We start from the raw sequence: 11,535 nt of genomic DNA on the forward strand, positions 1-11,535 counted from the left end.
ACGATTATTGCCCGTTATCTGAACTCAAAAAGGGTACAAAATTTTATATTTTCATAATTACAGCACTGACTAATGGGTGGCCTGTTGAAAAAAAAACCTGTTTTAAAACATCTCGTTTTCGCGTGACATCAGCAAGTGGAGCATTGGACAAAAGTTGCTAGTCATGATCATTACTGTTTCAATCAGGATGCATTTCATTGAACTCGGCATAAGTCGCCATTCAATTTCATTCAACGGAGATTAATGGTTCAAACGCATAACGGCATCAAAGCCTAGCTAAGCCCCTTGAGGTGCATTGTCATAAAACGGATTACCTTTAATCAAACGTACCCGCTTCGACTTCCACTTTGTGTCTCGGGCAATCGAATTGCAATCATCGCCGCGGGCACAATTCGCACCTAAGTCTTGTGCGCGCGAGTCGCGTGGCGTTCGATGGAAGTTTGTGCAGAAACGGATGTGGATGCTGGTGGTGTGAATCAAGCACTAAGCACTGGTATAAAAACAAGGTGTGTAGCTGGTGTAGAACTCAGTTGCCTTGTGTGCTTGGTAGGTCGATTGAAGGCGAATGTGGTGCTTAAATAAGACCCCATAAAGTTAAAGCAGGTGAAAAGTAGAGTGATTTTGGGAGAATATATCTTTTATGTGGAGAAAGCTTTGTGAAGCAGTTGTTTTTATAGAAGGAAGTTATAAAGAAAGGCTTAACAATACGACAACCCGATAGACCTTAGCCACCTTTTATATTTACGACACAGAATTGTTTGAGTAAAATTGACATTAACAAGTTCACAACGGGAAGTATGTTAAGTTTCATCGGCAAATCAAACAGAAATGTAGTGAATGACCTTGAGTTTAAACCTCCAACCCTTCAGACATTGGTAAATATTTTCCACGATTGAAAAGTTCGAAACCAGCTGCCCTCGCGTTCAATATTTTTATAAGCGTCTCGGCATATTTACTCTACGGCGGGCCCTGATCCCTGGCGAAGTTTCTAAACTCGTCGCTGGAAGGGTTTCGACTCCTGTGGTCTCTGCGTTTCGACGCAACGTTGTTTATGCAAGGGGGCGACGGGAGTTAAACTAACACTAAAATGAGAAGATTTAAAGCGACGAAAACCCGACGTCGTCGACTAAAAACCTTTTGTTGGACCGGCGTTTTCAAAATACAACATTATTTGTACAACCGCCGTGAAGTGTTTGGTTGAATCGGCAGGTGCTAAGTAGTTGGTGTTCAAGTAAAAGGATGTTTTGCAATGGTATGTATTGCGTAAAGTGCACGACAGGGCTTTAAACGAAACTGTTCTGGACAGGATAAGGCCGCCTTGCGCTGTATGTAACTTCGTTTGTTCAATCGATTTCATATAAATTTAAACACTTTCGATGGTTAAACAGTTTGATGGAAAGGAAATGCTACTGACATTTGTTGTTCAAAGTATGTTAGCTAACCTTGAAGAAGTCTCGCCGGATGGTTGACGAAACGTCGGTTGTTATAAAAATCTCGTTACTTTATGCCAAAGGAATAACTCTTTTAAAAATAATGATAACTATTTCTTTGTTTCTTGGCTTCTTTGAACAGTGTTTTCTGTTATCGCAGAATTTAGCATTAGCGAAATAGTCAAATCGAAAAGTAAATCATGCCTGAAAGAGCGCTACGACTTATCACAAACGTTGATATGGCAACCGGAATAAAAACGCAAGACCTCAGGATGAAAACATTGAACAAGATCATGAAGAAAAAGCGGGATTCCTCTGAAAACGCAGATGCTAAACAGAAAGAGCAATGGTTGATGGCTGTTGAACGAGCCGCCTGGTGTCGCGGCCTTGCTTACAGCTCGAGCTCTACGTCGTCGTATACGTCAGAAGAAGATGACGTCACAAGAAAAGAAATGTTTTCAAGGATTAGAGCAAGGTAGGCGATCAATTTGTGTCGCATATGCAGACACATTAGCTTTTATCGTTCACTTATAATACGCATATATTCCATATTTAACTGATGTGATCAAAATGCCTTTGGACGTTAATCAAGGCGCAAATACTTAACAATTAAAGTTCCCCAGCTTGTTTGAAACCTGCCCAAAACCGGGCAAAGGGACAAAAATAGTCACGTTCGAGTGATTCTCTTCACGCTTCCATGTTAGGACACGTAATTATAACAGAACTTTCATACCTGCGATTGCCTGTTAAATCCAGGTAGCTTTGCGAATGCCATGCGAACTTTAAGAGGCATTGTCGTTTAATTACCACTTTTATGCTGGAAGAGAAGCGGTTTATTACCTCATTTTTCGACTCACCTTCCGAGAAAATCAATTTACAAAATGACAATGACTGGCTTCAGTGAGGTTACGAACTTTTAACAAGTGACGAAAGCATGTTTTGACCTTGGGTTGAAGCAATGACCTTGCTTACTTTGATCGAAGTCGAAAACCCAACAATTAGCGCTCAACACTTCGTCCCAGTTGACTCGTTTCTTGGTGCACTGTGACAAAGTTTAAGTTACAAATGTCAGTATTTTTGCAAATGCCAAACAAGCTTTTTATCGGAAATTATTGAAAAGTTTGCTTCATGTTTAAATATTTTTGTAACTGCTGGAATATTGCAAAACAAATCACATGTCACGCTTGGTAGGTTACAGCACGTGACTCGCCATCCAGCAACCTCAGCTGGCGATACGCGATAACGTTCATATCTTGTGTAAACTCGGCGATAATTTATCGCGTTTCCGAACACGCTCGGCGTCTCACAATGTTATCGCGTGCATATCGCGATATGCGGATCGCGCGGAAACAATGGACTTGGCTCAGAATTTGCAGGAAATTCGAAAGTAAATTTTTTCGATGTAATGTAAGCTAGTATATATGATACAATCCCACGCTATTCAACACTGTACATAAGCAACTGTAAACAGCACAAGACACGTATTGAGCTGAATAAATAGCAGTTTTAGGATAATCATGACTTTATATGTCGCCTATGCATCATAAATACGATGCAATTCTTCTAGTTAGGGAGGAAAAGCAAGAATAAAGCAACAAGCATGAATCAAATGCATTATTATTTAAAACTATTTTCATGTGTTTTACTGATTTTTGTCCATGACTTTACAGATTGAACAAGTTTGATTCTGATAGCGACTGCACAAGTAGTAGCGAAGACGAAACAATGAATTACGGCGGGGGTCCAGGAATAAGAATGCGCAAAATGCGAAGAGTTCATCAAATTCGCCGACAGTTGTCCACAGTGGATACGAATACAGCCGAAGTTACCCAAACCGAAGACAACGCTTTTGACGCCCACTTGCGGACAGCGCTTTCTGTGCGTTCTTTACCACAGGGTAGCGCAAAAGATCGACTCCAAGAAGCTGGAATTGTGTCAGAGCACAGTGAGTACACAGCTTATTTTTGAAGTTGCATTAATTGGCGCATCATTCGCTTGCACATTTAAGACTGAAATCAATTTTGTTCATATACAACACTTGGACAAAGGTAATGTAACATACACAACATCATCACTGAAACATGTTATTTTCTAATTTAATTAATACAAAGGTCTTGGTACAACAGCGAAGAAATATTGTGCTACTTCTGCTGCCAAACAGTGGAGACGTTCACACCACTTTAATGCACCCAACTAAACAAGTACAATTCAAATCCAAAATTAACTGCTCAAAGCGCTAAAACTTTCACCCGCAGTGGCACTTAATCGATGCGCTGGCGCTCAATCAAATGTACACGCCCTGCCAAATACGCCCGCCTGCCAAAGCAACCCTAATTTTCAGCAGCAGATGTTTTATTTCTAAACTGACAAGAGCCGCCATTTTGACTGCAACCCGCATAAAACGACTGACAGGTTTTACTGCTATTGTGCGTTGTGACGAAACAATCGGGTATTGTCCGCTGTAAAGATTTGGCGGTTTAATTTGTTTTGTGCGAGTAGGGATTGTATGTTGTTTTAAGAATTGATGTCATTCGGTGATATATGATTTTTTCACCGAATTAAGAGCTATAAACATCGGTCGATTAAATACACTAATCTATGTTTAGAGCAGGATCTTCTGTTTGTTTGCGAATAGACGTTTTAGCCCTTATTGCCTTGGAAAAAAACCACGCGCCCATATTGCCTAGCCTTGGAAAAAAACGACCAAGTTGCTTCACAACGCAGATTCAAAATTTTGGCGCGTGGTGATTGGCCTTTGTTACGTCACAGAGTAGGTGAATGGTGTTTGTGAAGCAGAAAATCGGTGTCTTTCAACCCCCTGTCTTGTACAAATGACGCGTGCTCCTAATTGACGGCCGCCCGCGGAAAATCTGTTAATCCTGTCCCAGAGTTCTGTTTGTGGATTGCGAAAGTTAATTGACTTTTCACTGTGCTTGCCAGAGTGGAAAGGTTTCGTTTTTCGACAGTTGGATTAAAGTTGAACGCCCGGTTTAAGATTTACAGACCCACATATTTGCGACGAAGACATACTTGGAAAAAACTTTTAGTTTAGGCCGAGTCAAATTCGCACAAATTGTTAACTTACTATTATTTTTATTTGTCTATTACTACCAATCCAAAACCTCTCAATTTTCATAAATTGATAACTTTTTCGGCAAATGGTTGCATTAAATAGTCCCATTGCTGTTTCGCTCATCACATGACCTTCAAATGACATTCCGCCACCGCGGAAATGTCCCATAGACTTGTGGAATCATGGTTGGCGAGCTGTGAACCCTTTGCCTGACCCAAATTCAGCCGCTCGATGATCCGTCATTTCCCGACATGACGTATTGACTTGTAGACGCGTTTTGATTATGACGAAACAAGTGAAATGGTCGGCGGAGCGCATCGCCTGTTATTCGGACAATACGAAATAGGGTTTTGGTCTTGAATTGAAGTCGACAATGTGGAGAGATGCACCACAAAAAAATATTTTATTTAAAATATAATATATAATCATGTTTTTTTTTTTAATCTTGGCCGAAAATTTAACGCCATAAGGTGCTAGTTTTCCTGCAACTGTTTTACGGGTGTGTAAACATAAACAATTAGCAGCAAATATAAGTGGACGCCCTTAAGTTGGTGCAATTAAAATCGCGCTTCTTAATCTTCACGCCTTTGAATGGAACCGCTTTGCTTGTTTTAATAACTCTTGGGGGATTAACGAACGCAGGTGCGAATCGTACCAACTCTTTCTCGAACGCGCGCATTTAGTCACAAATCGCGATTCGTGTTTCGTTTGTTTTACAACTTAAACAAGATCAAGTTGCAGAATTTTGCTTCTTCGTTCAATGACAGCCACGTTTGCTTGGTATTCATTACACAACATTTAGAATAACTACCCGTAAATCACATGCAAAACCCGTTACACATAATTATGTGATAAATTTAGAATCGCGTTTATGAAATTCATATTTTACGCGCATATTTCGTAATTCTCTAAATTATGAAACGCTTTTGGTAACTTGGCATCAAGCAACGGCACCTCCAGCCTTTAAATCGTTTCCCATCCTATCCTAAAACTAGAACCAAAGTGCCAAATGATTCTATTCCATTGTTTACGTCACTTATTCACCTGCGGGATCGCTACATAAACGATACCCCAGGTATGGGTTCGCGAAATAGATGCTCATTGTCTCGCAGCGGCAGACATTGTTACGTCACAGTAGGGTGTAGCGTGAGAAAGTGACGCGCGACTTTTGACTTGGACGCGTGCGAAAAGTGGCATCACAAAAAGTGGTTCGCTTTTTTATGATTTCGTGAAACAATTGATGAAAGTGGGTTTTGATCTAGTTGTTGACTAAAATGATGTCTCATGGTTGCCAAGACAACAAATTCCAGTCAATATAATTGCGTTTTCGCCGTTGCACATCAAGTAAACATCTCATAAAATTGATGATAACTGTTGCCAGCAAACGCACGAAAACAGAGAACAATACGTTGCCAATCAATCTATAGAAAACATACAAATTGGTAAACTAACTGATTTGTTGGTTTCTTGTCCTTGTTACCTGTTTATACGGATTAGTGTAGATACAGGAAGGCTTTGCGCGCACACTGTTAGGTTTCGTTTTACAACCTCAGCAGGTCTTGCATTTAAACCTACTATAGGTGATTGAAACAGGTTCCATTAATCCGGATTTGGTGCCGATTCCCTGGGAAATTCCACTTGTATTTTGTGCAAAATTCGTAGACAAGTTTGCCCTTTTGTCAACAACGTGTTACCTAAAAACGAAGAACATTTGGTAGTTTAGCCACAAGCTTAACTTTTAAATATATTCTTGGCCACAGCATGGCCACAAAATATCATTTTGAAATATTACAACACCAAAGAAAAGCCGAAACTGGCCTTACTTGATAAAACTTAAAACGGCCATAATTTAGATAGTTAAAATCCACATGCTTTGCGAACACGTGGATGTTGCTTGGCGACCTGGCGAGTTTCCATTGAAGGAATATGATAGTTGGTTTTCTTTTGTTTAAACTGAGCCGTGTGAAATTGATGGCTGCCTTCAAGGGGCCCGCTGCGTCTTTGTGTTAGCGAGAAGAAAAAAGAGTTGGGACGGTCGTAAAATCGCTCGCCCGTCTTCTGGTCGTCGCAGTACCGTCGCGGGCAGCTCTGATGCGACAGTGCGTCGTCTAGGAGTTGTACATCGTCAGTTAGCTTTTACTTAGATTGTTTGTTGGGTGATAAAAATGCAGGAAAAAGACAATTCGAGCCTTTACATTGTAGCATTTACGTTAAGTGCTGAATGTGTCTGAAATAAGCATGTGACCCGTTTAGTATCTATTAATGGCACCTTGTTTAGCCATCAACTAAACTAAAAGCCTGTGTTTTTGCAGCTGTTAATAGCGACGTTTTCTGTTTATTAAAGTTTTAAATATTCCGTGAAAATGCACGGCTTAAAGTTAAGAGGTAAGAAGGTTCAATTTTATGCGGCAATTTTTGCGTTTGGTGACATCATTGCTGACGTCATTATGTTTTGTGACGCAGGTCAACTGAAGCTGGTTGTGTGCGGGTCTTCGAAGAAACTCACCGTTACTTTTCTCGGCTTGAGGTCATTTACACAAGTTTGCAAAATGTCCGGGCTTCCCAATCACATCTTCCTAAAGGTGAGTGTGACACCTAGTGGTGCTTAAGACATGTTGTATCTTGCCGCCAGATGGTGATGTGGATGCGTCGCTGATAGTTTTTTTAATTTCGTCCATTCTGTTTGCAGCTTTCTCTTTCTCCCGATACGGATAGTCGTATACGTCACAAAACCAAGCCTGAGCGAGTCACTGATGACGTCACAATGCTTCACGACACTTTCACTTTGTAAGTTTTAATTTTTTCGTATGAAAATAGCAAATGTGTCAAAAAAAATTGCAAATTTTCATCTGGAAAACAACATTTTTAAACGTAATATTTCCTTTAGTGACATCACCAACCGTGACGTCAGCAAGAGAATGCTTATTTCGGCGTGGAGCAAAACCGGCGACTCCCAGCGTTCCGCTTTCATCGGTTGCATGAGTTTTGGAGTCCGGAATATCATCAGCAACCATGAGGTGGGAAAACAATTGTTGATAATATTAAGTTGTGGTTTAAAGGTAGTGAATGTAATGATCGCTTTGGGTTCGTTTCGGTCGAAAATCAAAAGGGAATCGAATCGTTTAAAAATCATTATTTTTGAACAAGTTTTTTTTGCTATGGTGTGGTCTATGAAGTGTAATAATGACGTAATCTTCCAAAACTCACATTCCTTTTTCTATTCAGGTCATCCAGGGTTGGTATTATTTCCTCCGTGAGAATCTAGGAAGGAGAAAACACCTGAAAGTGAAGACGCAACCTTCCGTTGACGGTAAGTTTCCTACAAACAGCTTCACTTCCATTCAGTGTAAACTCTTTTTGTGTGCGGGTTTGCAAAAACAATATTTAACGCAAACTTTGTTTGCAAAAACATCTCAATTTTCGTATATCCATGAATAAAAGCGTAGTAATCAGTTATGGCGTGGATTAGATGCATAACTTTTAAGTACATATTGGTTGGAATGCCTACTACTGTGTGACCCATTATTTAAAAGGGCTTAAGTTTCATTTGTATGGAGTTGATGGCCGGACGTAATTTGACAATATTACTTGGATTATTATGCGACGCTCGACTGTCAAAGTCAGTCGTATGATAAACTAGTTGGCAAAAGTTTTCCAATCGATCATAATCAGCCATTGGCTCGTATTGCGCCTTTTCTCAACGATCATGGCCACAATGACCTTGGCCGCGTGTAGACAAGGTGGTTTTTGTGAAAATTTTCTGTTGGCGCTTTATTTCCGTCAGTCGGGTTTCTTACTCAAGACAAAAAAAAACAGGCATTGTGTCATTGTCTTATTCAAATAGAACTTTCTTTTCAATTGTTGTTTTTTGCGGCTTTATTAATTTAAGTACGTACATGGCGTTGCCCAGTACTTCAAGTGGTTCAACCCACATTACCGAAACACTAAGAAACTGACCACCACTAAAATTATTTTCCATTCACAGCAAAGCGCAGACGAACGCCGCGACGTCAATGCCGGTCACGTGACAGTGAGAGCGGCGGAAGTCGTTCGAACAATTCAAGCCGAACCCGTTCGGTCCGCAGGAGGTTTTCAACCCGATCCGGAAGCAGTGACAGCTCCCTGGCCAGCGGTTATGCCAAGGTAATAACTTTGCCTTATGACGTAAAAATGCCCTTTTTCCGTCACGTGGGCGATGGAAGAGCGCGCGCTTTTCTTGAGCTCAGTTGGAACTAGATTTTAGTGTGAGGGTTGGTCGCATTGAAAAGAGAATTTATTTTTTTTCAACACTTTTTTCAACAAGTTTTTAAACTATCTCATCTATTTTGTTTAGTTTTAATTTACCTATCACAGCCGTCATTTAAACAAACACCTTTCGTTCAATTTGTAGACTTGCGTTTACGACCAGTGTAGCTGCAATTGCTGCGTCATAGACGAAGAAGATAGACAACGTCGTCGTCTTTCTAAACTCAGCAAGAGACGTCGCGTGTCTGTGGGCGTGTCCACACCTGGCGTGGTTTACTACGACCTGCAAGAGCGTATTCCAAACGAGAAGGAAAGCCCGATTGTTACGTCATCGGTAACGCGTCGTGACGTCGTCCAGGCGGTTGAGAAGCGATCTTGTGACGTCGTGAGTGGAGTGATGCAGAAGAGGGGGACAAAGACTCCTTGCGGAAGGAGGAATTTGCAGAGGAAGAATTACTCCTCCGACGACCTCTTCATGTCGAGGATCAGCTACTGTACTGACCCGGATCACGAAAAAGAAGATGATGACGTATTCGTCGGTGATGACGAGTTGAAGCAGGCATCCCTCCATCGCATGGAGACGAGGGCGGCTCGCATCGTGTCCCCAACATCCCTGGCAGGATCGGCCAAACATTCCTCATCCAAACTGGAGGAATTCACAAAACCATCCGACAGCGTCTCGAAACTCCGCAACCTCCGCATCCACAACATCCAACCAATCAAGTTCGACTTCGAGCCAGAAGCTCAACCTCCCTCACCCGGAGCCGACGACCGCGGTTACCATAGCGACACGGGAAGGTCGACGTCATCCACTACGTCAGAGGAGTCCGTTCCTTCCCAGCAATCCTCAACTGAATCTGATTACGTGTATTTGTCGTCTGGTGACGCCATTGCTACCTCATCGCAGTCGGAAGGGTGTAGGGTCATCGATGACCTCATCAAGTCGTGTGACGCAATTGGTGATGACGTCATTTGCAAAGAACCATTACCGGAAGAAAAATCGAAACCAGCGAAGTTGTAAGTGTTTTGAATATTTATTCCAAATTTGTGAATCAAAGAAACTTTCTCTTATGAAACTAATGATTTCATTTGTTTTATTTATAAATCTTCCAAGATTTGTTACCAGGCATGTTTTATTTGAATTTCTAGTTTTTCGATCAAAACTTGGTTGCACCGAAAAGCTGGGGATGCCGACAGTTTGCACAGACCTGTTGTTTCGTTAAAAACCTCGCAAAGTCAACGAAGAAGCGAAACTGAAGCAACAAAATTGAGAAGAACTGCAAGTCTACGTAAACCTAAAAGGTAACAGTTTGTTGTTTGGCGTTGAATGTAATGTTTCCACCTATCATACGAATTTGTTAACATTTTCCTTTGCGTTTTACAGAAATGCCTGCGAAAATTGCTTCATAAATGTACAGAATCTATCGGACCTGCTTGAGAAGAAAGGTAAATTCTTCATACGAGCTGTTTTGTCTAATTTATTCATGAATTGATGGATCTACGTTAATGTAGAATGGAGTATATGTATGGATTAAATATACGCAATATTTTGTTGTTAATGCCTAAAACATTAAAGTTTAAAATAAATTTACATCGATAATACGCGTATGGATCAATTGTCATCTACAATATATTTTGCCGCTTAAACCAGATCATGTGAACAAAATGAAAGCCAACACAAACATTTAAACACTGTTCACTTTGCAGGAGGTGTGGTTGCTTTTCGGGCGTTTCTCCAGCGCGAATACAGCGAAGAAAACCTTGATTTTTGGATCGATTGCCAAAATTTCAAACTCACCAAGCCAAGCAAAGCGCGCAAGGTGGCGCTAAAGATATACGAACGATACGTGACGACTGGCTCTCCAAATGAGGTTGGTCATTTATCTCTACTCTATATATTGTTAGGATTTGTTCATGAAAGTAATCACGTTTTGCGCACTGCAGCAAAACTATTACGAACTTCACATGCGTATTTTTGCCCTAAACTAATTTTTATAAACCACTTACTTTTATAAATAACCTAATTTATTTTTCTTTCGTGTGCAGATAAACATTGACGGCCACATACGCGAAGAAACGAAGCAAAAGCTGAACCAAGCGACAAGCGACACATTCGACGCCGCACAAATCCGTATTTTCAAACTTATGGAACGCGATTCCTTCCGTCGTTTCCTCGTTTCCGATTTATCGCACAAATGCAAGGCCTAAGTGTGTTGATTGTGACGTCACATGATGATGAGGAGATGCTAAATTGTCCCAATTGGATGACGCAATGTAGTGCAATAGGTAAGCCTTCCTCATATATAGCAGAATGAATATGTTTATTGTAGATTAAGGGAACTTTGTTTACAATGTTGTATAAACTTGTCTTAGATGTAGCTTTTAGTATTTATCGGCGTATTGATTGTTTGTTAATATTCCATTTTTTATTATTCACAGATTTATTTCTGATTCTCGGACGCGATTTGCACAGTTTTGATGTCGACGCTTCAAAGTTCCACGTTCTTTTCTTTTTTGTGTTTGTTTTTTCCAAATTTCACCGTCTTTAGGCAATAAACATATTATCTATAAACGCTGTTGTTCGTGTTGAAAAGTTGGTTGCACGTACTGTGGCTCGTTGGGAAGTTGGTCCGGGTCGTTCGTTCATTCAGACCATTCTTTTCTCATGACCATTCACCACTCCAAATAAGGAGGCACAGAACAGCTGCGAGATTTCCGATTTAAGCAAGTTGAGAATATTTCTCAAGGGGAAAAACACGATATTAAAATAAACTGTTACGTTCGTGA

General features: G+C 40.7%; 1 protein-coding gene across 1 annotated transcript; it reads left to right on the forward strand.

Moving 5' to 3' along the window:
- The first annotated feature begins 1,599 nt into the window (after window positions 1–1,599).
- On the forward strand, window positions 1,600–11,320 carry LOC145913628 (uncharacterized). The gene is made up of 13 exons (XM_083001350.1): window positions 1,600–1,905; window positions 3,101–3,375; window positions 6,967–7,085; window positions 7,193–7,290; window positions 7,391–7,520; window positions 7,729–7,813; window positions 8,489–8,646; window positions 8,894–9,765; window positions 9,898–10,050; window positions 10,133–10,194; window positions 10,456–10,619; window positions 10,795–11,034; window positions 11,188–11,320. The coding sequence occupies exons 1-12, from the start codon at window positions 1,631–1,633 to the stop codon at window positions 10,954–10,956; spliced, it is 2,553 nt and encodes an 850-aa protein (XP_082857476.1). The 5' UTR covers window positions 1,600–1,630; the 3' UTR covers window positions 10,957–11,034; window positions 11,188–11,320.
- Window positions 11,321–11,535: the final 215 nt, after the last annotated feature.

Source organism: Ascidia mentula, chromosome 9 (assembly GCF_947561715.1).
Source record: "Ascidia mentula chromosome 9, kaAscMent1.1, whole genome shotgun sequence".
In the NCBI taxonomy this organism is placed as follows: domain Eukaryota; kingdom Metazoa; phylum Chordata; class Ascidiacea; order Phlebobranchia; family Ascidiidae; genus Ascidia; species Ascidia mentula.

What these genes read in the sequence shown, in the direction of transcription:
- LOC145913628 (XM_083001350.1), top strand. Translation starts at nt 1,631, where the DNA reads ATGCCTGAAAGAGCGCTACGACTTATCACAAACGTTGATATGGCAACC. An exon ending in AGTCTACGTAAACCTAAAAG is followed by an intron (nt 10,051 to 10,132) that starts GTAACAGTTTGT and finishes TGCGTTTTACAG; the next exon opens with AAATGCCTGCGAAAATTGCT. An exon ending in GGACCTGCTTGAGAAGAAAG is followed by an intron (nt 10,195 to 10,455) that starts GTAAATTCTTCA and finishes TTCACTTTGCAG; the next exon opens with GAGGTGTGGTTGCTTTTCGG.